The 23,874-nt window shown below is 41.6% G+C and overlaps 1 protein-coding gene across 3 annotated transcripts in view; it reads left to right on the top strand.

Annotated features, from left to right (window-relative positions):
* Nucleotides 1–5,634: 5,634 nt before the first annotated feature.
* The window catches only part of LOC137304798 (proline-serine-threonine phosphatase-interacting protein 1-like), an 82,391-nt gene continuing 64,151 nt past the window's right edge, over nucleotides 5,635–23,874 (top strand). For all 3 annotated transcript variants that reach the window (XM_067973524.1, XM_067973523.1, XM_067973522.1), the window contains exon 1: nucleotides 5,635–5,870. In XM_067973524.1, the coding sequence (XP_067829625.1) occupies nucleotides 5,838–5,870 (33 nt within the window). In that variant the 5' untranslated portion in view covers nucleotides 5,635–5,837. The remainder of the gene's footprint in view (nucleotides 5,871–23,874) is intronic.

Genomic DNA, 23,874 nt, shown 5'->3' with positions numbered 1-23,874 from the left:
CTGGAGTGGAGCCTAAATTATGTTCTCAAGTCCTGGAGTGTGGCTTGAACTCAGAATCTTCTGACTTGGAGAGGAGTGTGCTACTAACGGAGCCAAACTGACCTAGATTAGAAGAGAATTTCTTCCTACAGAATAATGGATATGTGGAATAGACTCACAACAAATGCCATTATTTCTTGACTCAGCTCAGGCTGGGTTAGGTATTTTGAGTTTCTACAGTGAAATTGGTTCTACAGGCACTGGTGAGTTTGACGGGAGATGACTCTTGGGGCAATTCCTTACATTTTCCTAACCCAGTAGTCCTAGAAATTCGATGGGTTGTATAAGTCTCACGGAGCTGCTGGGCACCATATATTTTGTATAAAACATTAAAAAGTTTTTTTTTAAAGTTGACGCTCGTGGCTTAGGGAGGTGAAAATAAGCCCGAATTCCTATTCCTCGATCACATCCCAGTGATACCATCTATAAGTTCACCTGTATGGGTACGCATGACTTTGGTTGTGATACCTCCAATGGTGGAATAGCCCACGATTATTACGCCTGATCCCTAAACCTTGGATCTTTCCTACCTGTGCCCATGTTCTTGGGTAACTGGGGTGGGTGTCTATAGGGAGAAAGTGCACATTCTATCTCAGGATAATTAAGTCGCCTGTGGATTTCTCGATAATTTGATTTGAATACTTTTCAGCATTTTGATTGCTTACCCTCTGAGTCAGGCACCCAGCTGACCCAAAAAACAAACTTACTGCATTGTGATTGCCCAACTTCACCATTACTTGCACTGTCCAATGCCAGAGGCTGGGGTCCATTCAAATCACAGGTCTGGAATAAACTGAGCATGTCATTAGTTATGTTTTCTATTATGCTCCCAGCACTGATCAAAATCAGAAAACATTTATATTTATCAGGAAAGACTGAACAGGCTGGGGCTCTTTTCTCTAGAAAAGAGAAGGCTGAGAGGTGACTTGATAGAGGTCCATAAGATTATGAAAGGGTTTGATAGGGTAGACATAGAGAAGATGTCTCTACTTATGGGGGAGACCAAAAGTAGGGGCCATAAATATATGCTAGTCATTAATAAATCCAATAGGGAAATCAGGAGATACTTCTTTATCCAGAGAGTGGTTAGAATGTGGAACTTGCTACCACAAGGAGAAATTGAGGTGAATAGCATAGATGCATTTAAGGGGAAGCTAGATAATTACATGAGGAAGAAAGGAATAGAAGGATATGCTGATAGGATTAGATGAAGTAAGATGGGAGAAGGCTCGTGTGGAGCATAAACACCAACATGAACCAGTTGAGTTGAATGGCCTGCTTTGTGCTGTACATTCTAACTATTGTAATTTTTTTTGCCAGCTGCAGTCTCAAGGGGCCCTTCCTTCTTTGGGATGGCATTCTTTAAAAAGGTAGCAGGAGTACAAAGAATAGGTCCAACCGTCTGTGTCCACTGGAGAGCAAGCTGACATGTTCTGCGTAGAAAGAGGCTCCACATTTTAACCCCGACAACCCACACTTCAATTTTGCAATCAGGCTCTCAAACCTTTATCAAATCTCCAACCTCCAGGCTGGCCCACAATCTCTGATCTGGTCCCAGATTGCAGCATTCAGAAAAGCCCTGATCCCTGTGCTGTAAGCAGGCTTGTACTCAGCCCCACAGGTAGGCCCTGTTACCGCTCTTCAGAAGTATCACTGAAGCAAAGGCTGCTCCAACCAATTTCCTCACCTCAAGACGCACAAACTTATGTCTCATGGTGATATTTTCAGACATATGCTATGCTCGTTATTTCCCAGAACCAAACAATCTAGGTTTTACTCCAGAAATGCATGAGGATCATCAAATGAAGAATCTTGCTAGTGTCAGCTTGGCTCAGTTGGTAGCACTTGACCGAGTCATAAGTCTGTGGGTTCAAGTCCCACTCTAAAACTTATACCACATAATACAGGCTGACACTCGATGCAGCACTGAGGGAGTGCTGCACTGTCACTGGTGCTGCCTTTCAGATAGGATGTTAAACCGAGACCTCAGCCTGTCTGTCCAGACGGGTGTGAAAGATCAAGATGGCATAACCTGGGGGGAAAAAAGTAGGTAGTTCTCCTGGTATTCTTGCCAACATTCCTGTCTCGATCACCACCAAAAACAACAGCAACTTACATTTATACAGCACCTTTAACATAGTAAAACACTTCAAGGTGCTTCACAGGAGCATTATCAAACAAAATTTGACACCGAGCTACATATTAGGACAGGCGTACAAAAGCTTGGTTAAAGAGGTAAAAATTTATATATCGCCTTTCACAACCTCAGGACATCTCTAAGCACTTTATAGCCAATGAAGTACTTTTTTTTGAAGTGTAGCCATTGTTGTAATGTAGGAAAGTCCTAAGGAGCGTCTTAAAGGAAGAGAGAGAAGTAGAGGGGCGGAGAGGTTTAGGGAGGGAATTCCAGAACTTAGGGCAGTAACTGTCATTCATCTCATCTGCAGTTTGTGGGTCCTAGCTGTGTAAAAATTAGCTGCCACATTTACCCACTTAACAGCAGACTACACTCAAAAAAATAATTCTCTAGTGTTAGGTGTTGAAGATGTGAAAGGTGTTATTTAAACGCTTGTTCTTTCTTACTCTCGATACTGTCTTTTTCTTCAACCAAGTTGTCAATAATTAAACTGTGAGTCCGAGAACCACAGACCATTTTGTAGAAGCGATGTTATTTATGCAGGACTACAGGCCAGGCTTCCTGTTTGAAAACAGAAAATCAAGATGCACCAAGTGTTTCAGCTCAATTTATTACAAGTGACTGCCGGTTCTAAAATGAGCAGTTCTGCGTTTTTTTTTTTGCAAACGCTCCTGCGACAGTTAACCAGAGCAGCTCAAACTTGTACTCAGAGAGTGGGTGTGAAATGGAGAGAAGGTCTGCAATACGATGAAGGGCTCTCGGTAACTTTTGTTCCAAGGATATGGGTGACACGGGCAAGGTTGCATTTATTGCCAATCCCTAGCTGTCCTGAGAAGGTGGTGGTGGTGGGACTTGTCCCTGAACCACTGCGGTCTTTATGGCGATGCTGCTCCCACAATGGAGTTAGGGAAGCAATTTCAGGATGTTGGCTCAGCGATGATGAACGAATGACCAAGTCAGGATGGCGTGTAACAGGGCAGGGAACTTCAAGGAGAAGAATTTCTGCCAAGAATTGTGGCTCTTGCCCTTCTCAGAGTAGAAAGACACAGGGGAGAGAATGTTGCCTACCATTTGCTTGGGTGTTATCCAGGTCCTGCTGTTAAGTTGGCATGGGCTGCTTCATTATTGGAGGAGTTGTAAATGGAGCTGAATACTGGAATCGTCAGTGACACTTTTGACCTTATGATGAAGGGAAAGTTATTGATAAAGTAGCTGAAGGTGATTGGGCTGGGGATGCTTCCCTGAGAAACTCCTGAAAAAACGTCCTGGGGTTGTAATGACTGGCTTTCGACAATCAGAGCCATCTTTTGAAACAGATATGACCCCTGCCAGTTGAGGGTTTTCCCTTTGGCCCCCATTGACTTCAATTTTGCTAGGGCTCCTTGACGTGTCAAGGCCAGTTACTCTCTCCTCTACTCTGGCATTCAGCTCTTGCATTCATTTTTTGGATCAACGCAGTGATGATGTCTGCAGCCAAGTGGTTCTGGTAGAACCTGAACTAAGTGTTGATGAGCAGGTTATTATTGAATCATACAGTACAGAAAGAGGCCATTCAGCCCATCATCCTGTGCCAGCTCTTTGAAAGAGCTACCCAATTAGTCCCAATGATGGCATCATTGTTGATACTTTCTATCACATTACTGATGTTTGGGAGAAGGCTGATAGGGTAGTAATTGGCCAGCTGTGATTTATCCTGTATGGCACGGAGGCCCACCTGAAGTGGTTTCTCCTTTCCAACACAGAAGACAAAGTACCCCCTCCCCCACCCCCCACCCCAGCAGCAAACATAAGTAGCTGCTGCATGCTGCAGGTTATTCTATTGCTGGGCCCAGCTCTCAGCACACCCATACAGGCCAACAGTGCACTTTTTGCAATGGACTTCCTGCAAGTTTTCTAACTTCACTTGACACCAGTTATATTGTAGCTGGTATAAAGTCAAAGATTAGCTCCTCAAGGTTATCTCATACTGATTGCCAGAATTCCGTTACGGCAACTTCAAGTTATAGAAACACAATTTACAGCAATGTGAAGTCAAAACTGCTTTGCACTGACTGGAATGTTGAATGTTGAATGCACTGTGGTATTGGTGGAGGGAGAATGAATTGCCTTGAATGAATTCTGGCAAGCAGCAGGAGATCACCTTGATGAAAGAGACCAAGCCACTCTGGCCTTGCACTGCCTGAGATACAACTTGTGCCAACCAAACTTTGAAAACTTCTGGATGGATAAGCTAGGATGTGGCTTTTGGCTTTCTTCATTGGTATCTTATCTTGTGATCTCACAACATGCGAAATAAAAAGGAATGCAGAAAGGCTAGCATCAGCAGCAATAAAACTGTTGAAAATAACTAATAAAGCTGTTTTGATACCATGAGCTTAGCTTCCAAATCAATATCCCCTTCATCACAAAAATAGCCTACTTCCACCTCCTCCCCTCTGCCCCTACCTCAGCCCATCTGTCACTGAAACTCTCATCTGTGCTTATTGCACTACAGGAAAATATAATTATAGGTGAGGTGTTTACTTCAGCTGTGTTGACAGCTGTTTGCACCTTACTTCTTCTTACACACCTTTTTATAAATTTGTTGCGGCACATTATTTTTTGCACCCTTCACTTGAAGAATCCTGACATAAAATCTATGTAATTCTCTACCTAAAAATTGCCTCTTGCTGTGCTTTTGTCAGTTTACAACAGTCTTGGCATGCCGTCTTGCCATTCGGTGGGTGCAGGGGGTCCCCGATGGAGGACTCACTACGCGGGAGTCCTCCCCTGAACCATTGGAGATCTAGGGTCGAGAGTGTTGCACAGAGCGGTCCCTTCACAGACTCGCGGGCCGCCTGTATCTTTTGCAGCCTGGATGGAGTCCGTCTTCCATGAGTGTGTGGAGTGAGAGGTTGCAGTCCCTGTTTCTTTATTTGAATGGGCTGCTGCTCAATTTCTGGTTGCACTTCAGTCCCACACTTCCTGATTTTTGGACACCCACCGTGGTGCGAAGGGGGGCAGGCGAGTCGGAGGACCTCCTGGTGGGTCTGCTCCTGGGCCTGACCAAGGTGGCCATCCACACCTCCTGGTCGGACACGGCCCATGGGGGCGGTCGCTCTGGCTGCCTGTCTCTCTTTCACGGCTCTCTCTGCGCCCAGGTGCCCTGGAGAAGGGTGTCTGGCGGTACGCTTGAGACCTTCCGCGACCAGTGGGCACCGCAGGGACTGGAGTGCATAGTACACTCTGATAATATGATATTTTAAATTGCCAATTGATCCATAAAGATGACATGGGTTCTTCCGGTGTCATCAACATAGAAACAAATTTACACCTGACACCCCGCCCCCTTTTTAAGGGGAATAACTTAAAAAAAATGTGTTGCAGAAAACCCACGTGTTAATTGTGGTTACTTCTGACATCACTTTGGCAGAACAAAAGCTTCTTCCTCCTTCTTCTGGGAGGTTGCTACCAACAGAGTGAAGAGAACATCGCGTTCGAGAGGCAGTATAGACCGTAGGAACCCCAGCAGCATATGTAAAAAAAAAATATATATACCCAACCGGATTATCGCCCAAAACTACTACTGCCACCGTTCTACAGACATACTGCCAGTTAAGTTCTTAGCTATATTGCAGAATCAAACTTTATAGAGGGTTATACATTTTTTCCCCCATTCGCTATGACTCGACTCCGGTTTAAGGACGCTTTTTGGGTGAGTAGATTTCACTTTAAGTGGATTGAAGTGTGTTCTCCGTATTGGTGTAAAGATTCGCGATGGAGTTGATGCAAATGGTTCCCAGTTACTGGGATTGCAGATATTTGTCATCAAATATCTTATCTTCCTGCTAATTTCGTTTCAGACAAAACCAAATCTAACTTGGGTTATGAAGCAGATTATTTTCCGCTTTCAAATATGGAAATGTGTTGGGTCTTATTTTCGAGTTAAGTTTTGGTCAATCGATACTAGAAAGTAACTAATCTCAGGGGCTTTGGTCGCACTTGTCCCGTTTGGCAAAATATCGCCGTTTCCGCTATAGTTTCCCCCCCATATTTAATGTCTAAGGTCGCATAGCTTTCTATTGCATTCAATGCTACCAAGTAGATTCTCCTACTTGTTTAGGGGACTCCCTCTGGTAATAAACATGATGTGGTGATGGACTGGGGCGGACAAATGTAAGAGCTCCGAAAGCTTGTGATTTCAAATAAAGCTGTTGGACTATAACCTGGTGTTGTGCGACTCCTTACATTGGTAATAAACACGATGCGATCAATAACGAAGGTTAGTTGATCTGGCTGAAACCGAATCATTGGGTGCTTGTACTGCAAACCACACTCCGCGGCTTCAACTGGGTGTAATAGATGTAATTGCTCTTTGAGCACTGAATAAATACCCTTTCTATAAGTCCCTGATCTATCGCTTGGGTATAATTGCACTTGATTTATGCAGTGTCACTCAAATTTGGTGCTGGGAGTAATGAGGCGCGGATCATATGGCAGAAATGCAATGCATTCCTGTTAGCAGATGGTTATTAGGAGTGAGTTTTTTGAGGGGGGGGAGAGAGAGAGAGAGAGAGGAGTGAGTGTGTGTTGGACAACCGTCACCTTGTTCGAGTGCAATTAATTTCTGTTGCCTGATGAGGAGGGCAGACTATCTTGTAACAGCATATATCATTTAAGATCACAAAATGGTTTGTAAGAGCCAAAGATTTGACGCACACCCACACCGTGTGCGCAAATTGCCCAATTCAACCAACTAAACCAGCATAACTCCCGGTAAACTTAGAATCACAGAAAGTTGCGGCACAAGAGGAGGCCATTTGGCCCATCGTGTCTGTGCTGGCCAAAAAAAAAAGAGCTATCTAGCTTAATCCCACTTTCCAGCACTTGGTCCATAGTCCTGTGAGTTACAGCACTGCAAGTGCACATCCAAATACTTTTTAAATGAGTTGAGGGTTTCTGCCTCTACCACCCTTTCAGGCAGTGAGTTCCAGACCCTCACCACCCTCTGGGTGAAAAAATTTCTCCTCCGCTCCCCTCTAATCCTCCTACCAATTACTTTAAATCTATGTCCCATGGTCACTGACCCCTCTGCTAGGGGAAATAGATCCTCCCTGTCCACTCTATCTGTCCTGTCATAATTTTATGTACCTCAATTAAATCTCTCCTTAGCCTCCTTTGTTCCAAAGAAAATAACCCTAGCTTATCCAATCTTTTCTCATAGCTAAAATTCTCCAGCCCTGGCAATATCCTCGTAAATCTCCTCTGAAACCTCTCTAGTGCAATCATATCTTTCCTGTAATGTGACCAGAATTGTACGCAGTACTCAAGCTGTGACCTAAGCAATGTTTTATACAGTTCTAGCATAACCTCCCTGCTCTTATATTCTATGCCTCTGCTAATAAAGGAAAGTATCCCGTATGCCTTTTTAACCACCTGATCTACCTGTCCTGCTACCTTCAGGGATTTGTGGACATGCACTCCAAGGTCCCTTTGTTCCTCTACACCTTTCGGTATCCTCCCATTTATTGTGTATTCCCTTGCCTTGTTTACCCTCCTCAAATGCATTACCTCACACTTCTCCGGATTGAATTCCATTTGCCACTTTTCTGCCCACCTGACCAGTCCATTGATATCTTCCTGCAAACTAGTTTTCCTCCTCACTATCAACCACATGGCCAATTTTTGTATCATCTGCAAACTTCCTGATCAAGCCTCCAACAGTCAAGTCCAAATCATTAATATATACCACAAAAAGCAAGGGACCCAGTACTGAGCCTTGTGGAATCCCACTGGAAACAGCCTTCCAGTTGCAAAAACACCCGTCGACCATTACCCTTTGCTTCCTGCCACTTAGTCAATTTTGGATCCAACTAGCCACTTTCCTTTGACTTCCATGGGCTTTTACTTTTTTGACCAATCTGCCATGAGGGACCTTGTCAAAAGCCTTGCTAAAATCCATGTACACTACATCAAAATGTGTTACCCTCATTGACCCTCGTTACCTCCTCAAAAAAATCAATGAATTTAGTCAGACAAGACCTTCGCTTAACAAATCCATGCTGAATGTCCTCGATTAAATGACGATTTATGCTGTCCCTCAGAATTAATTCTAATAATTTGCCCACCACCGAGGTTAGACTGACTGGCCTATAATTACTCGGTCTATCTTCTATTGTTTTATCATCTCTTTCGGGACATTTACACTAAAGTTTAATTGATGTGAAATGGTTTCCGCTTTGTACTGACACTAAACTTGTGTAGTTTACGTCGGCTGTTAAAGCTAGACTGACTGAAGCAAAGCAGAGTCTTGTCCAAAGAGTTTCACTGCACTCTGCTCCAGTGTCGCGCCAGGCCCTAACTCTGGATTCAGGCTGCATTTATGCTTTCATTGAACCCAAAGAGAGACAGATATTGCAAATCCATCCAAACATATAGGGCCATGATTTACTGTAACAGGGCATCTAATGACGTCTCCTGTTAGTTAGACTTGCCCTAACGTTTAGGTTTTTAAATTTTTTTTTTTTGCGTGGCAAGTTGCTGAAAGTGTGAGCTGATAACGTCACAGTGAGAGAAACCGGGCTTCTGGGACCTGAGTGTACAGGGCAAGCAACTGTATATCTCCTTAATCAATCAGATTGAAGGATTGTGGAATTAACAAGGATTGAGAAGGAAGTGTAAATTAGAGTGCGTTTAGTTAGTATCTACTGTGGTGAACTCGGTGACAAATCAGGTACAGAAAGAGAGGAAAAGAAAGACTAGATTAAGAGTGAAAAAACATTTTTAAAAATCTCCAACAACAATTAAAAAGGAATGAGATTCCACACTTGTAATAGTTAATTTTCAGTGCCAGAGAGGTTGACTAGCAGCAATTAACAGTTATCATGTCGTTAAAAGGGTACTTAGTCTGAAATGGACAAGACTTTCTGTGGTGAGTTTAGTTTGTATCTACCGCGCAAATACAGCAACTTCACCCCATTCAATGCATTTCAGTGGTGAGGCAGATAGCGAGTTGCCGTTTTTGCAGAGCTAACGGTGGAGCAGTGTATTTTGGACAGCAACTTTTGGATTTCCGCATTTGACCTCTCATCTGCCCCTTGCCTGAAGTTGCTGTAGCATTTGCATGTAAATAACGGTGAGTGCCATTAGTCTCACCGTTATTTTGACAGCAAATTCTGGCCCAACGTGTTTGTTTTTTAAGAGCAAATACAGGAGGTTATGTTCAAACCGAAACAGTCTCAGTCTTTGCACTTTGACAAGTCTGGATAAGAGACTGGAAGCTGCCCAGAGTTGGTGGGTACGTACTGTAATATAACTTCTGCTGAAGCTATGAGTCATTTGGAACAACTTCTTATTCTGTAGCATTTCATTATTCAGATATTCCACTGTATAGAATACCAGCAATCAATTTACTTTAGAGTTAGACTTATCGAGAAGATTAACTTTAAATAATTGTTTAATTTACACCAGGATGCAAAAATAGAGCTAACTATATGGGAAAGGATGGTATATTGAACTTTTTTTTTGGTGCATTTATAGGAAATGGAAGTCTTTTCCATTTCAGCCACCTGAAATCGGCACCAAGCTCTCAAGGTCACGTACAAAAAAAAAACAGCTCTAAAGTAAAGCCCCTCCACTCTACCCCAACAAGGTGCTTCAAACTTAATCGTAAAAGCATCTGCACTTTGCTCCAATGTCAGGTCAAACCTTAACTCTAGATTCAGGCTGCATTTATGCTTTAACCTCTTTGCACTAACACAGCAGTTGTAGTTTTAATTAACCCAAACAGTGAGGCAGATGTTACTAATCCATCCAAACATAGAGTGCTTATTTCTTTTAATAGCAAATAGGCTAAGTTCAAACCAAATGTGAATTTTCCATTTCCTACAGCAACCATTCTGAGGCTGCCAATTAGTGCCAAAGTAGGGTAAGTTTTGAACTGTGATCTATGTCCATTATGAATTCACTTGCTGCTGATCAAGCTCAATTTATACAAAACCCTTGCTGCCAGTAGATTATAAACTGATCGTTTTTGGCTAGGTTCATGCCCAGGTCCCAGAGTTGAACATGCATTGTTCTAAAGGGAATGGTAAATGTTGCTGGAGGATATTCCATTGAGTGGGTAGATGTTTTATTAAGACTCTTTACTTTATTTGAAATCTCACCAGTGGCAAAGTGTTGCACCTTTTTTGTCATTAGTGGGATATACTGAATTGCGTGCTTACTGCAGATGCAGACGTTTGAAAGTTATAATGTGCTTTCATTTTCTATTTTCTATTTGGATATTGCTTGTGAGTTTTGAAATTCTTAAGAAGCATATCCTTTGGGTTGGCTGTTAAATCTTTGGATCAAATTGCATTTCACTGACAAAATTATCCCATCACTGGATAGGATGAGATTGACCTATTTACACAACACTTGCTCCCACATTGATGGTTTTCACTGAATAGTATAAGCTTCCCATGGCTGATCTCCAATGCCACTCACTCATATCAATTGAAGATGGCATTCCAAATATGATACGAGAAGAGAAAAGAACATCTGGCCTATCAAAGCTGCTCTTTCCACAGCCCAGGGACACTCTGCTATCCATTTACCCTGCTGAGGATAGCACAGTATAAATATTCTCCAATACTCAAAGGGATTAAACCAACATTCCGGACTACTCATTCATCCTCACATTTCCACTGTTCAAACCTGGCCAGCTACCAGATACAAACAACACCCAAGACCCCTGGTTTCAGCAGCACAGGAACCATCAAGAACTACAAAATTCTTTATTCAATGTATAATCAATGAATCAATTTGTGTGTGTGTCTGTGTTTCTTCTAATCCCTAGTCTTTAAGTTTGACGGTCAAGCACTTTGAAGCGTTGCGAGGGCTAAGATTGGAAACTCGCTATGTAGGAAAGCCCGCACAGAATTAGCTCATGCAAACTCAATTATTTACAACATTTTTGGAGGAGAAGGGGTTTTGAACCTGTTACTTAGTACAATTTATAAAACTTGAATTCACTGTGTAAACCATTACAAAGAAGACTTCTAATCTTCAGTCTACAGTTTGTATATATACTGCATGCTGGTGAGTTTGGGTAGAATTGGTTATTTTGCATCACATCAAGATTAGTTGGTGTAAACCTGAGGGTCAGAATTACATTGTCAAAACCATTGAATACAAGCCACAGGAAGTCATAATCAAACTCTACAGTGCTCTGATCATCCTGAGTTCTGATCACCGAGACATGAGGGAGACAGTTAACACTGGCTGTAGTGCAGAGAAGAGCCACAAGGTTGATCTCCAGTGTCAACTGTTTAGATTATGAGGAAAGATTGGACAAGCTTGAGCTTTTCAACCTTGAAAAGAGACGTCTGCAAGGTGATCTTTTGGGGTATATGAAATAGTGAGTGGTATGGAAAAGGTAAATGAGGAAAATTACTTTAAACTAAATTGCAAGAGTAGGACAAGGTTCAAACTAGCAAAAGACAAATTTAGGACTGATGTCAGCAAATTCTTCAAAGAGTAATCAGTCTATGGGATGAGCTCCCGGACAGGGCAGTGAAGTCAAAAAACCCTGAAATCATGTAAGAAACAATTGGCTATTGCAGTGGGGAACTTTAGGGTCACTCTGGATCTATGGGTTTTCTCATTTATTTGGCTTGCCTGACTCTAACCTTTTGTTAAGTCAAAGTTTAGCACTTTATAAAGTTCTGTGAAAATACAACAAAATGGTGAGCTATCAGCTGCAGACTACTTTTGTCATCGTTCACAGATACTGATTCCAAGACAGATATGGATGAGAGTCCCTTTGCTCTATTTACAGTTCCCCATCACAATGTCCAACTGCTTAAATAATTCTGAAGTTTTTGCCTCCACTATCCCACCAAAAGTTCATTCCATGTGTTGATTACTCTTTGTGTAAAGAACTTCCTGACATTAGTGTTAAATTTGCCCTTTTATCAAATTGATTTTATGCCCTTTGTCCCACTGTCAAGGTTTAACTTGAAGTAGTGTTCCAGATTCCTTTTTGTATTGTGTTTGCTATCTTTTATACAATTGAGGTCACTTCCTTTCAAGGCTGGAAAACCGAAGATTCCCTAGTGTCTCCTCATAATGATCCCACTTCGTTGCTTCACCCCCATTTTGTCTCTGATCCTTTTGGAATTGGCAAAAGGTGTGAATCCTGTTTTTAGTCTTCTCACCTAGTATAGTAAATGTTAGTGTGCTCTATGCACTAATAAACTAATGATACACAAGGAGATTAACATGCTCCAATTCCCTATTTCAATGTATGATTTACTAATGCCTAGGTTCTAAGAGGACAAAAGTCAAACATGTCTGTACTTGTCAAATAATGGGAGAGGGGAAATAGTGGATGACGTGAGGAAAATGGCAGTTGCACCTGTGCATAACAGATGCATGTCACTAGCAACCAGTGGAAAACTTCATCCAAGTTTAAGATCAACTCATCACTACAGAATAGATTTCTGTTATTAACTTTACAATACTGTGTTGTATGGTAGCACTAGGCAATTGTGTAACACAGTGGGACAAATCTGTGTCCTGATGCACGTACATTTCTATACCATGGTAGTTTTTTTTAAATCTAGAGAGGAAAAGAAAACTCTCAAATTCTGAAAATCTAAATTTAAAAAATGCTGCAATACACAGGTCAGTCAAGATATGAAACAGAAATATAAGTTCATGTTTCAGGTGTGACCCTTCAGGTCTGATGAATTGATCCTTCTGATGAAGGGCCCCACTTAAAAGGTTAAAAATATGTTTCTGTTTCAGATACTAAATAACCTGCTATGCATTTCCAGCATTTTCTGTTTTCATATATTTTTAAAATATTTAATTGAACATTCATATTTACTATTTTTTTAATTAAATTCCCCACGATTAGTATATTTGAATTGTATAATGAAAGTAAAATAGTGCACCCGAGGGAAAGGTAATTAAAAAGAGGTACGAAGAGCGCAAATATACCGAACTCGGTTAGAAGCAAGGAGCACTGGGCAGCTCGGTTTTGGTCAGACAGAGTGATTCCTGAGGAAACTGTTTGAGTCTTGGGCAGAGATGTGTATGATCCTGAGGGAATTTAATTAATGCAGGTAGTTAAAAATAACTAAATAATTATAGCATCACTCTTTTATTTAAGCTCTCTCACATTATCGAGCCCACTAACCTGCAAGCTAGCTCTCCAATCGCGTCGCCACATTTAATATATAATACATGATGAAAGGAATAGTCATAATGTCAGCTTAGCTCAGTTGGTGACATTCTTAACTCCGAGTCAGAAAGTTAATGGATATGAGCCCCACTCCAGGAGCTGAGCACGTAATCTAGGTTAACAGTGTATTAGAGAGGAAATTGTACATTGTTGGAAATGTTATTATTTGAATATGACTATCTGTTGGCTTAGGTGCGATGTTAAAAAATCTCTTGGCAGTTAACTGGCCACTCACCTCCTTGTTGTTTGTGCGATCTTGCGTGTGTTTGCCTATATAGCGACACTTCAAAAGTAACTCACTGTAAGTTAAGGTGCTTTGAAATATTCCTGAGATGTGATGAATAAGTTAATGTAAGATGTTAATGCAAGATTTTTTTTTTAGTACTGATGTAATTTGTCTTACTTCAACTGTGATCATGAGACTAGAGGACATATAAACAAAATAGCCAAACCTGATGCATGGTTAATGATTGATTTAAAAAATATATATATTTTCCCACTGAGTGGTTGTGTGGAATAGACTCCTATCATAGTAAACTTATTGCTAAACTAATGAATGCTTTAAGGAGTTGGATAATTATCTACCTAATAAAGGGGAATGAAGAATGTTAGGATAAATTTAGATATTAATGATTAAATAATTCCGCCACTTCTCACTGACATCCTGCACAGAACAGGCGTGAAGTCAGCCGACGGGATTCAAATGAGGCCCAGGAGTTAAAATAGCCAGGTCTCAAGTAGTGGGCTGGTTCCCTTTATAATTGTGTCATTGATGTGTTTGAGCCGCCTATTCCCAATGTGCTGGTGTCACTCTTCCAATGGCAACCCTAATGTAAACCTGCGGGGTTCATTAAAACTGGCCATCAGGAAGGCCTACTTTTTCCCAGGTCATCCCATTGACTAGATTTAGTAAATCTACATTGGTGTCGCCAATGGCTGAACAAGACCCATACTTCGGGAAACGCTGGTGCAAACAGCCCGTTAGCACCAATCTAAAAGGGCCTTGAGATTGCCAATTTAGAAGTTGGCAGATAAAGGAGACTTCATCCCATGAAGCCAGGCTGGATTCAAGCCCAGGCCTCAGTGGTGTGTGTGAGTGTTCTCAGTGCCCTCCTCACAGTTTATAACGCTTGCACAAAACTAGAATCTGAATTCTGTGAAGCCTACCTTCAATTTGCATGTTGCGCAAGTTGTTTGTGAAGCACATGTATGTTTACATTGCCATGCTCTGTACTATATAGACACTTTCTCCAAATGCAACCTGTAGGGAGTTGTGACAAAGTTCCAATAAAACAATAGATATACAGTATTAATTTGATTTCCAACCATCCTGATGATTCTGAAAGTTTTGTAGGGTAATTTACACAGATTGTAATGACTTCCTGTTATGAAAGAGTGTTATTCAAATAGATCTGACACATAAGTATTTTTCCTATGTGTGATTTTTTTTTTGTTATGAAAAAGTGTTTGCTGACTGATGTGAGTTCTGGCTTTAAGGGAGGTAAAAAGTTGTTCATTACCCACATAGAGCTCTCATTACAGGAAACATTTCATTTTTTTTCCCCTTGTTTGTCATCTAGCTCTTCATTTTGTTATTTTATTCTACCTTAGGTTCCTCTCCCTCTGCACCACACACCTGTTACTGGCATAGTCAGTGGGCCAACCCTTTAAAATGAGGCAGAAAGGAAAATTAGATGGACATTTCAGGACTTTTATGGGGTGAAGTCACACTGCAATATTACTTTACAAACATTTTAATATGTTCGTTTAAAATTAGTTTGTCCAGAATTTTAACACGTTAACTCAATTAAAATAATGAAATTTCATCCCATTGACTCTTTTCTCTACTGATGTGTCAAGAAATTAGTTAAATCATTTTAATTTTGGCTGGTTGCCTTTAGAAGGTGATGGTGGACCTTCTCCTGAGAGGCTTGCTGGGCCACATCAGACGGCAGTTAAGAGTCAGTCACGTTGGTGTGGGACTGATTTGGATCTAAGTTTTGGATATTCAGAAATTGGAATTTGGTTTGCATCTCAATCCACTTTCCATCTGTTTATATTAATTTCACTGGGGTGAGGGTGGGCCATTTTGGATGAATGGGAAATTCACCCACTGAATTATACATCCCTAAAAGTAAATCGCTGGATGGAAATAGCAATCCACCGTTTCCTGAATGTGACTGGACAGGAGAATAACCCACTCCAAAGGTAACAACTACTAAAGATAAGGCACAGAAATGCAAGGAAAACAGGATTTAAAAAGTTACAACTGATTTTTGTGGCCTGCTTAGAATGTTGAGGCAACAGAGATGGCATAGTGCAGATGCTGCTTGTATGATGAAATACAAAGAAAGACTTGAAAAAATAGGGCTGTTTTCATTAGAACAGAGAAGATTAAGGGATGATTTGACAGAGGTGTTTTAATTATGAAGGGGTGGGACAGAGTAGATAGTAACACAGTTTCCAGTGTTTGAGGGGTCTAGAACAAAGAGACATAGATATAAGATTACATCTAAGAAATTTAGGACAGAGAGCAGGATACATTTTTTTTTTAACTTAATGCATTGTGCTGCCTCACAACCCTTTATCAGAGTTAGTGATTGAAGCAGAGAGCATGTCTTTGGCAGCACAATTCGGGAGCACAGGCCTGCATCCCCATACGCTATTGACGTCCAGTTTCACCCCTCCCCTGCCTCCACTGTCGACTGGAAGGCTATTGCTGCACACTCAAATTGCCAGCCTAGCATTATAGATTTGGATGAGCCAAAATTTTCTCCAATCTATTGTTGGCAAAATGAAAGCCTCTGGCTTGCACTCTTATCAAACTCCCCAGGAAGAGTTGCCATCTCAGGCTAAGTAACCTGCATTGGGCTGGCTTCCAGTTCTATTAAAGGTGGTACTCCGTTCTGGGAAAGTGGGGTTGAGGTAAAAATCAGATCAGCCATGATCTCATTAAATGGCAGAGCGGGTTCGAAGGGCCAAATGGCCTACTCCTTCTCCTATCTCTTATGGTCTTATGGTATCCCTTCAAGGCTTGAATGTGATTCGGCTATTTCCATTTTTAGCAGTAATGATATTTTAAACTTCACTGACCTTCCGATGACCTGTGCTGAATTTAATTAAAACAGGCCAGTAGATTTGACCTCCGTTCCAAATCATTACAATTCCTCAGTTGCTTATCACTATATCTGTCCTTGATTTACATATCACTGTCAACAGTAGAAGGTCAAGTCTACTGGCCTGTTTTAATTAAATTCAGCACAGGTCATCGGAAGGTCAGTGAAGTTTAAAATATTATTACTGCTAAAAATGGAAATAGCCGAATCACATGAGGAAGTTCAAGCCTTGAAGGGATACCATAAGACCATAAGAGATAGGAGCAGGAGTCGGCCATTTGGCCCTTCGAACCTGCTCCGCCATTTAATGAGATCATGGCTGATCTGATTTTTACCTCAACCCCACTTTCCTGCCTTTTCTCCATATCCTCTGACTCCCTTGCTGATCAAAAATTTGTCTAACTCAGCCTTGAATGTATTCAATGACTCAGCCTCCACAGCTTTTTGGGGTAAAGAATTCCAAAGATTCACGACCCTCTGGGAGAAGAAATTCCTCCTCATTTCCGTCTTAAACGGGCGACCCCTTATTCTGAGACTCTGCCCCCTAGTTTTAGATTCCCCCATGAGGGGTAACATCCTCTCAGCATCTACCCTATCGAGTCCCCTCAGAATCTTGTATGTTTCAATAAGATCTCCTCTCATTCTTCTAAACTCCAATAAGTGGACCCAACCTGTTCAATCTTTCCCGAAAAGACAACCCTTCCATACCCGGAATCAACCTAGTGAACCTTCTGTGAACTGCCTCCAATTCAAGTATGTCCTTCCTTAAATAAGGGCAGCAGAACTGTATGCAGTTCTCCAGGTGTGGTCTCACCAGCACCCTGTACAGTTGTAGCATGACTTCCCTGCTTTTAAACTCCATTCCCCATAGAAATAACGGCCAATATTCTGTTTGCATCCAGATTACCTGCTGCACCTGTATGTTGACTTTTTGTGTTTCATGTACAAAGACACCCAGATCCCTCTGTACCGCAGCATTTTGTAATATTTCTCCAATCAAATAATATTTTGCTTTTTTATTTTTCCTCCCAAAGTGGGTAACTTCACATTTTCCCACATTATATTCCATCTGCCAAATTTTTGCCCATTCGCTTAACCTGTCAATATCCCTTTGCAGACACTGTGTCCTCATCGCAACTTGCTTTTCCACCTATCTTTGTATCATCAGCAAATTTGGCCACAATACACTCTGTTCCTTCATCCAAGTCATTGATATATATTATAAATAGTTGAGGCCCCAGCACTGATCCCTGCGGCACCCCACTAGTTACAGATTGCCATTTTGAAAATGACCCTTTTATCCTGACTTTGTTTTCTGTTAGTTAGCCAATCCTCTATCCATGCCAGTATTAACCCCAACACCATAATCTCTTATCTTGTCCAGTAACCTTTTATGTGGCACCTTATCGAATGTCTTTTGGAAATCCAAATATACTGCATCCATTGGTTCCCCTTTATCCACCCTGCCCGTTACTTTCTCAAAGAACTCTAATAAATTTGTCAGACGTGATTTCCCCTTCATAAAACCATGTTGCCTCTCCTTGATTTATATTATGAGTCTCCAAATGTCCTGCTACTACTTCCTTAATAATGGATTCTAGCATTTTCCCAATGTCAAATGTTAGACTAACTGGTCTATAGTCACCTGCTTTCTGTCTCACTCCCTTCTTGAATAGGGGTGTTGCGTTTGCGGTTTTCCAATCCGCTGGGACCTTTCCAGAATCTAGTGAATTCTGGAAGATTATAACCAATGCATCCACTATCTCTGTAGCCACTTCCTTTAAGACCCTCGGATGCAAGCCATCAGGTCCAGGAGACTTGTCAGCCTTTAGACCCATTAGTTTACCTAGTACTTTTTCTCTAGTGATTGTTTTTACTTCCTCCCTCCCCTTTGCCCTTTGATTTTCTACTATTTTTAGTGTGTTATTTGTGTCTTTTACTATGAAGACAGATACAAAATATCTGTTCAATTCCTCTGCCATTTCCTCGTTTTCCATTATTATTTCCCCAGTCTCGTCCTCTAAAGGACCAATGTTTACTTTAGCTACCCTCTTCCTTTTTATATACTTGTAGAAGTTTTACTGTCAGTTTTTATATTTCTTGCTAGTTTACTCCCTCTTTATTATTCTTTTAGACATCCTTTGCTGGTTTTTAAAGTTTTCCCAATTTGTGGGCTTACCAGTAATCTTTGCCACGTTGTATGCTTTTTCTTTTAACCTGATACCATCCTCGACTTCCTTAGTTAGCCATGGTTGGTTTTGTGGAGTCTTTCCTCCTCACAGGGATATATTTTTGTTGCAAGTCATAAAATATCTTTTTAAATGTTTGCCACTGTTAATTCACCATCATACCATCTAATCTGTTTACCCAGTCCACTTTAGCCAATTCTGCCCTCATTCCTTTGTAATTGCCCTTATTTAATTTTATACAGTAGTTTTAGACCCAAGATCCTTGCTCTCAAACTGGATGTGAAATTCTATCATGTTATGATCACTGCTTCCCAAGGGATCTTTTACTTTGAGATCACTAATTAATCCTGTTTAGTTACCCATTACCAGATCCAAAATGGCCTGTTCCCTAGTTGGTTCCCTGAAGTATTGGTCTAAAACAGTCCTGAATACACTTTATGAACTCCTCCTCAGGGCTACTTTTGCCAATTTGATTTGTCCAATCTATGTGAAAGTTAAAATCATCCATGATTATTGCATTACCATTTTTACAAGCCCCCCTTATTTCCTGATTTATATTTAGCTCTACAGTGTAGCTACTGTTAGGGGGCCTATATACTACTCCCACCAGTGATTTCTTTCCCTTGCTATTTCTTACGTCCACCCAAATTGATTCGACATCTTGATCTTCTGAGCCAAGATCATTTCTCACTATTATACCAATTTCATTCTTTATTAACAGAGCTACCCCACCACCTTTACCTTTTTTCCTATCATTCTTAAATGTTAAATAACTCTGAATATTTAGCTCTCAACCTTGGTCACCTTGCAACCATGTCTCTGTAATGGCCACGAGATCATTCCCATTTGTTTCTATTTGTGCCATCAATTCATCTATCTTATCTGAATGCGTACAGCATTCGTAATAAAGAACCTTTAATTTTGTCTTTTTACCATTCTTTCCTACCCCGGCCCCATTTGCTAGTGCACTCTTATGTTTGTACGCTCTGTCCCTTCCTGACACACTCTGTTTATCATTACTCCCTTGACTTTCCTGTACTACTTCCTTGTCTTTTCTCTTTATCAATCTAAACTTCGCTCCACCTGAACCCTTTCTTCCCCCCCGCCCCCCCAAATTTAGTTTAAAGCCTTCTCTACCGCCCTAGTTATTCAGTTCGCCAGAACACTAGTCCCAGCATGGTTCAGGTGAAGCCCATCCCAACGGAACAGCTCCCTCTTTCCCCAGTACCGGTGCCAGAACCCCATGAATCGAAACCCACTTCTCCCACGCAAATCTTTGAGCCATGCATTCACCTCTCTGATCTGATTTACTCTGTGCCAATTTGCTCGTGGCTCGGATAATAATCTGGAGATTATTACCTTTGTGCTTCTGCTTTTTAATTTAGTCCCTAGCTGCTCAAACTCCCTCAGCAGAAACTCTTTCTTAGTCCTACCTATGTTGTTGGTTCCTATGTGGACCACGACAACTGGATCCTCCCCCTCCTACTCCAAGTTCTTCTCCAGCTCGGAGGAGATGCTTTTAACCCTGGCACTGGGTAGGCAACACAGCCTTCGGGACTCTCTCTCCTGGCTGCAGCTAAGTGTCTATCCCTCTAACTATACTGTCGCCTGCTACAACCACATTCTTTTTACTCCCCCCACTTGAATGGTCCACTGAATCACGGTGCTGTGGCCAGTTTGCTCATCTTCCCTGCAGTCCCTGCACTTGTCCACAAGGGCTGCAAGAACCTCGTGTCTATTGGACAAGTGCAGAGGTTGATGCTCCTGCCATGCTACCTCCTGGATCCCTGTACCTGCCTCACTCGCAGTCACACCCTCCTGTCCCTGACCACGTGCCAATTCTACAGTATTTAGTCCAAGGGGTGTGACTGCCTCCTGGATCCAAGTGTCTAGGTAACTTTCCCCCTCCCTGATGCATTGCAATGTCTGCAGCTCAGACTCCAGCTCCTCAACTTGGAGCCGAAGTTCCTCGAGCTGCAGACACTTACCGCAGATGTTGTCGCCCTGGACAAAACTGTCCGGTAGCTCCCACATATTGCAGCTGCAACGCATCTCCTGCACTGTCATAACTATTATTTATTTAATTGATTACTACAATGCCAATCAAATTATTTTTAGATTGAACCAAGTACTGGCCTTGATTAATTTATTAAATTGTTTAGTTTTTAAAAAAAATTAGTTTTATGCTATAAGTTACTTAGCCCACAGTCCTAAGAAAGAAAAGAAGAAAATAGAAGAGATACTCACTACCCATCACCTACCTGCCTTACCTGTGACGTCAGACTGCAGTTTTGTTTTGTTGCTGTGACCCACTCTTGGTACGCTCCTCTCCGCTCTGCTGACTAATCAAATGCACCTCATCCCTTACTGCACCGAATCCCCTCACTCACCAAATTTCCAATTATAGACTCTGTCGAAACCAGACTCCTTCGATAGCTGCTACTCCGTGCTCCCTTACTTCTGTCTTTTCAAAAAAGTATTTGGCAAACCTTTCATCTGTGTCAAAAACATGCATCATGTCACTTGTAGGTGACATAATCAATATAAAAATAGGGAAAGTTATTTTGTGCTGTACAACATCTAGCAAATTTCTGCACTTGTCTGCCTGAGTACTGCAATCTAGTATAGGAACACTAAAATACTTGACTGTTGCTTGAATACTTCCTACTGTAGATTTCTCATTTTTGGTTTCCAGTCAACTTCCCTTAACATTCCTTCTCTCATGCTTCCCTCTTTTAATGTCCAATATTTTTGTATCCCTGACCTTTCTAAGTACGTTTGAGTACTTTGAATCTGATAATACGATCACTGAACTCAAGATGTTCCTCCACGTCCTAGAGTCTATTGTAAAGGATGGGTTAACGGGACACTTAGAAAATATCCACGGGATTAGAAAAGTCAACATGGACTTATGAAAGGGAAATCGTGTTTGACAAACCTACTGGAGTTTTTTGAGGATGTAACCAGTAGGATAGATAAGGGAGAACCAGTGGATGTGGTGTATTTGGATTTTCAGAAGGCTTTCGATAAGGTCCCACACAGGAGGTTGGTGAACAAAGTTGGAGCACATGGAATTGGGGGTAATGTACTGGCATAGATTGAGAATTGGTTAACAGACAGGAAACCGAGAGTAGGAATAAATGGGTCTTTTTCAGGGTGGCAGGCAGTGATTAGTGGGGTACCGCAGGATCAGTGCTTGGGCCCCAGCTATTCACGATATATATCAATGATTTGGATGGGGGAACCAAATGTATTATTTACAAGTTTGCTGACGACACAAAACTAGGTGGGATTCTGAATTGTGAGGAGAATGTAAAGAGGCTTCATGGCGATTTGGACAAGTTGAGTGAGTGGGCAAATACATGGCAGATGCAGTATAACGTGGATAAATGTGAAGTTATTCACTTGGGAAGGAAAAACGGAAAGGCAGAGAATTATTTAAATGGTGATAGATTGGGAAATGTTGATGTACAAAGGAACCTGGGTGTCCTTGTACACCAGTGACTGAAAGCAAACATGCAGGTGCAGCAAGCAGTTAGGAAGGCAAATGGTATGTTGGCCTTCATTGCAAGAGGATTTGTGTAAAGGAGCAAGGAGCTATACCGGGCCTTGGTGAGACCATACCTGGAGCATTGTGTGCAGTTTTGGTCTCCTTACCTAAGAAAGGATAGACTTGCCATAGAGGGAGTGCAGCGAAGGTTCACCAGACTGATTCCTGGGATGGCAGGACTGTCGTATGAGGAAAGATTGGGTCGACTAGGCCTGTATTCACTAGAGTTTAGAAGAATGAGAGGGGATCTCATTGAAACGTATAAAATTCTGACCGGGCTAGTCAGACTGGATGTAGGGAGGGTGTTTCCCCTGGCTGGGGGGTCTAGAACGAGAGGTCACAGTCTCAGGATATAGGGTAGGGCATTTAGGACTCAGATGAGGAGAAATTTCTTCACTCAGAGGGTGGTGAGCCTGTGGAATTCTCTACCATAGAAGGCTGTGGAGGCCAAGTCACTGAATATATTTAAGAAGGAGATAGATTTCTAGACACAGAAGGCACCAAGGGGTATGGGGAGAGAGCAGGAATATGGTATTAAGATAGAGGATCAGCCATGAGCATATTGAATGGCGGAGCAGACTCTAAGGGCCGAATGGCCTACTCCTGCTCCTATTTTCTATGTTACACCAAATCTCCTACTACCAATATCCTACTGTTATCTACTAGCTGAAACCCACTTGCCCATGTTCTTTCCTTCTTTCTCCCCTCTTCTCTTACAGCCTCTTTGTACTGTTATCCGGTTACTGTTCCCTCGGTCAATCTCTCTCTCTCTCTCTCTCTCTCTCTCTCTTTCCCCTCCACCATGCTCATGATGCAACTCCCTCAGTTGATCCTCCTTCTCTGACAATGGGTCCTCCATGACCAGCTGTATATAAAGCTAATAGAAAAAGCGGTGCGTTTACTCAGAAGCAAATAATGTCTCCTGCATGGTGACATAGTGCTGCAGGAGCTCAAAATGTCTACAAACCTCTCTCCCTCTTGAATATACTGAAACTTGTGATTCCAAAACCTCTGCTATTCTGTCAACCGATTAGGTCCCCTCCTATCCCTTGGCAGACACAATTACAACTATTCCCATGGTGGGAAGGCCAAAGAGCAGTGCATACAAGGAAACCCATTCATATTAGATTGGAGTGTCAGCCCCCAAACTGTCCAATTTTCTTACCACAATGTCCCAAGACTGAATTATGAACTGATACATAATGTGTTCTGGAGAAGTCTGGAACAAATTAATAATGCATTTTGTAAAAGAAATAGAAAGTCATAAAGAAACCATTGTTGAATATATACTTAATATCCTGCTAAAATATCTACTGGATGTTTGTATTTTTTTAAAAATTAAAACTGAAGATTGGATCTCTAGATCTGTCAGATAACATTCATTGGTATAATTTTTGGCACTATTAATTCAATCCAAATACAGGCATGAGACGAATGGAAATGTGGTCTGGTAGACCTAGGTTTGAATTTAGATCAGTCCATCTCTCTGCTGGCTCTACATTAAAATTAGCTTGGTCAATAGCACAAGTTTCTTAGTAGGCTGGGTGCACTGCCCAAAATGCCCACAAATTGGCACTAAGTTGGTAGCCTTACTCAAAACCCATAAGGCTGGTTAGTGTGGGAAATATAAATTC

Source organism: Heptranchias perlo, chromosome 38, assembly GCF_035084215.1.
Source record: "Heptranchias perlo isolate sHepPer1 chromosome 38, sHepPer1.hap1, whole genome shotgun sequence".
NCBI classification, from domain to species: domain Eukaryota; kingdom Metazoa; phylum Chordata; class Chondrichthyes; order Hexanchiformes; family Hexanchidae; genus Heptranchias; species Heptranchias perlo.
Note: the sequence above shows the minus strand (reverse complement) of the source record. Positions and strands in the feature narration are given on the sequence as shown.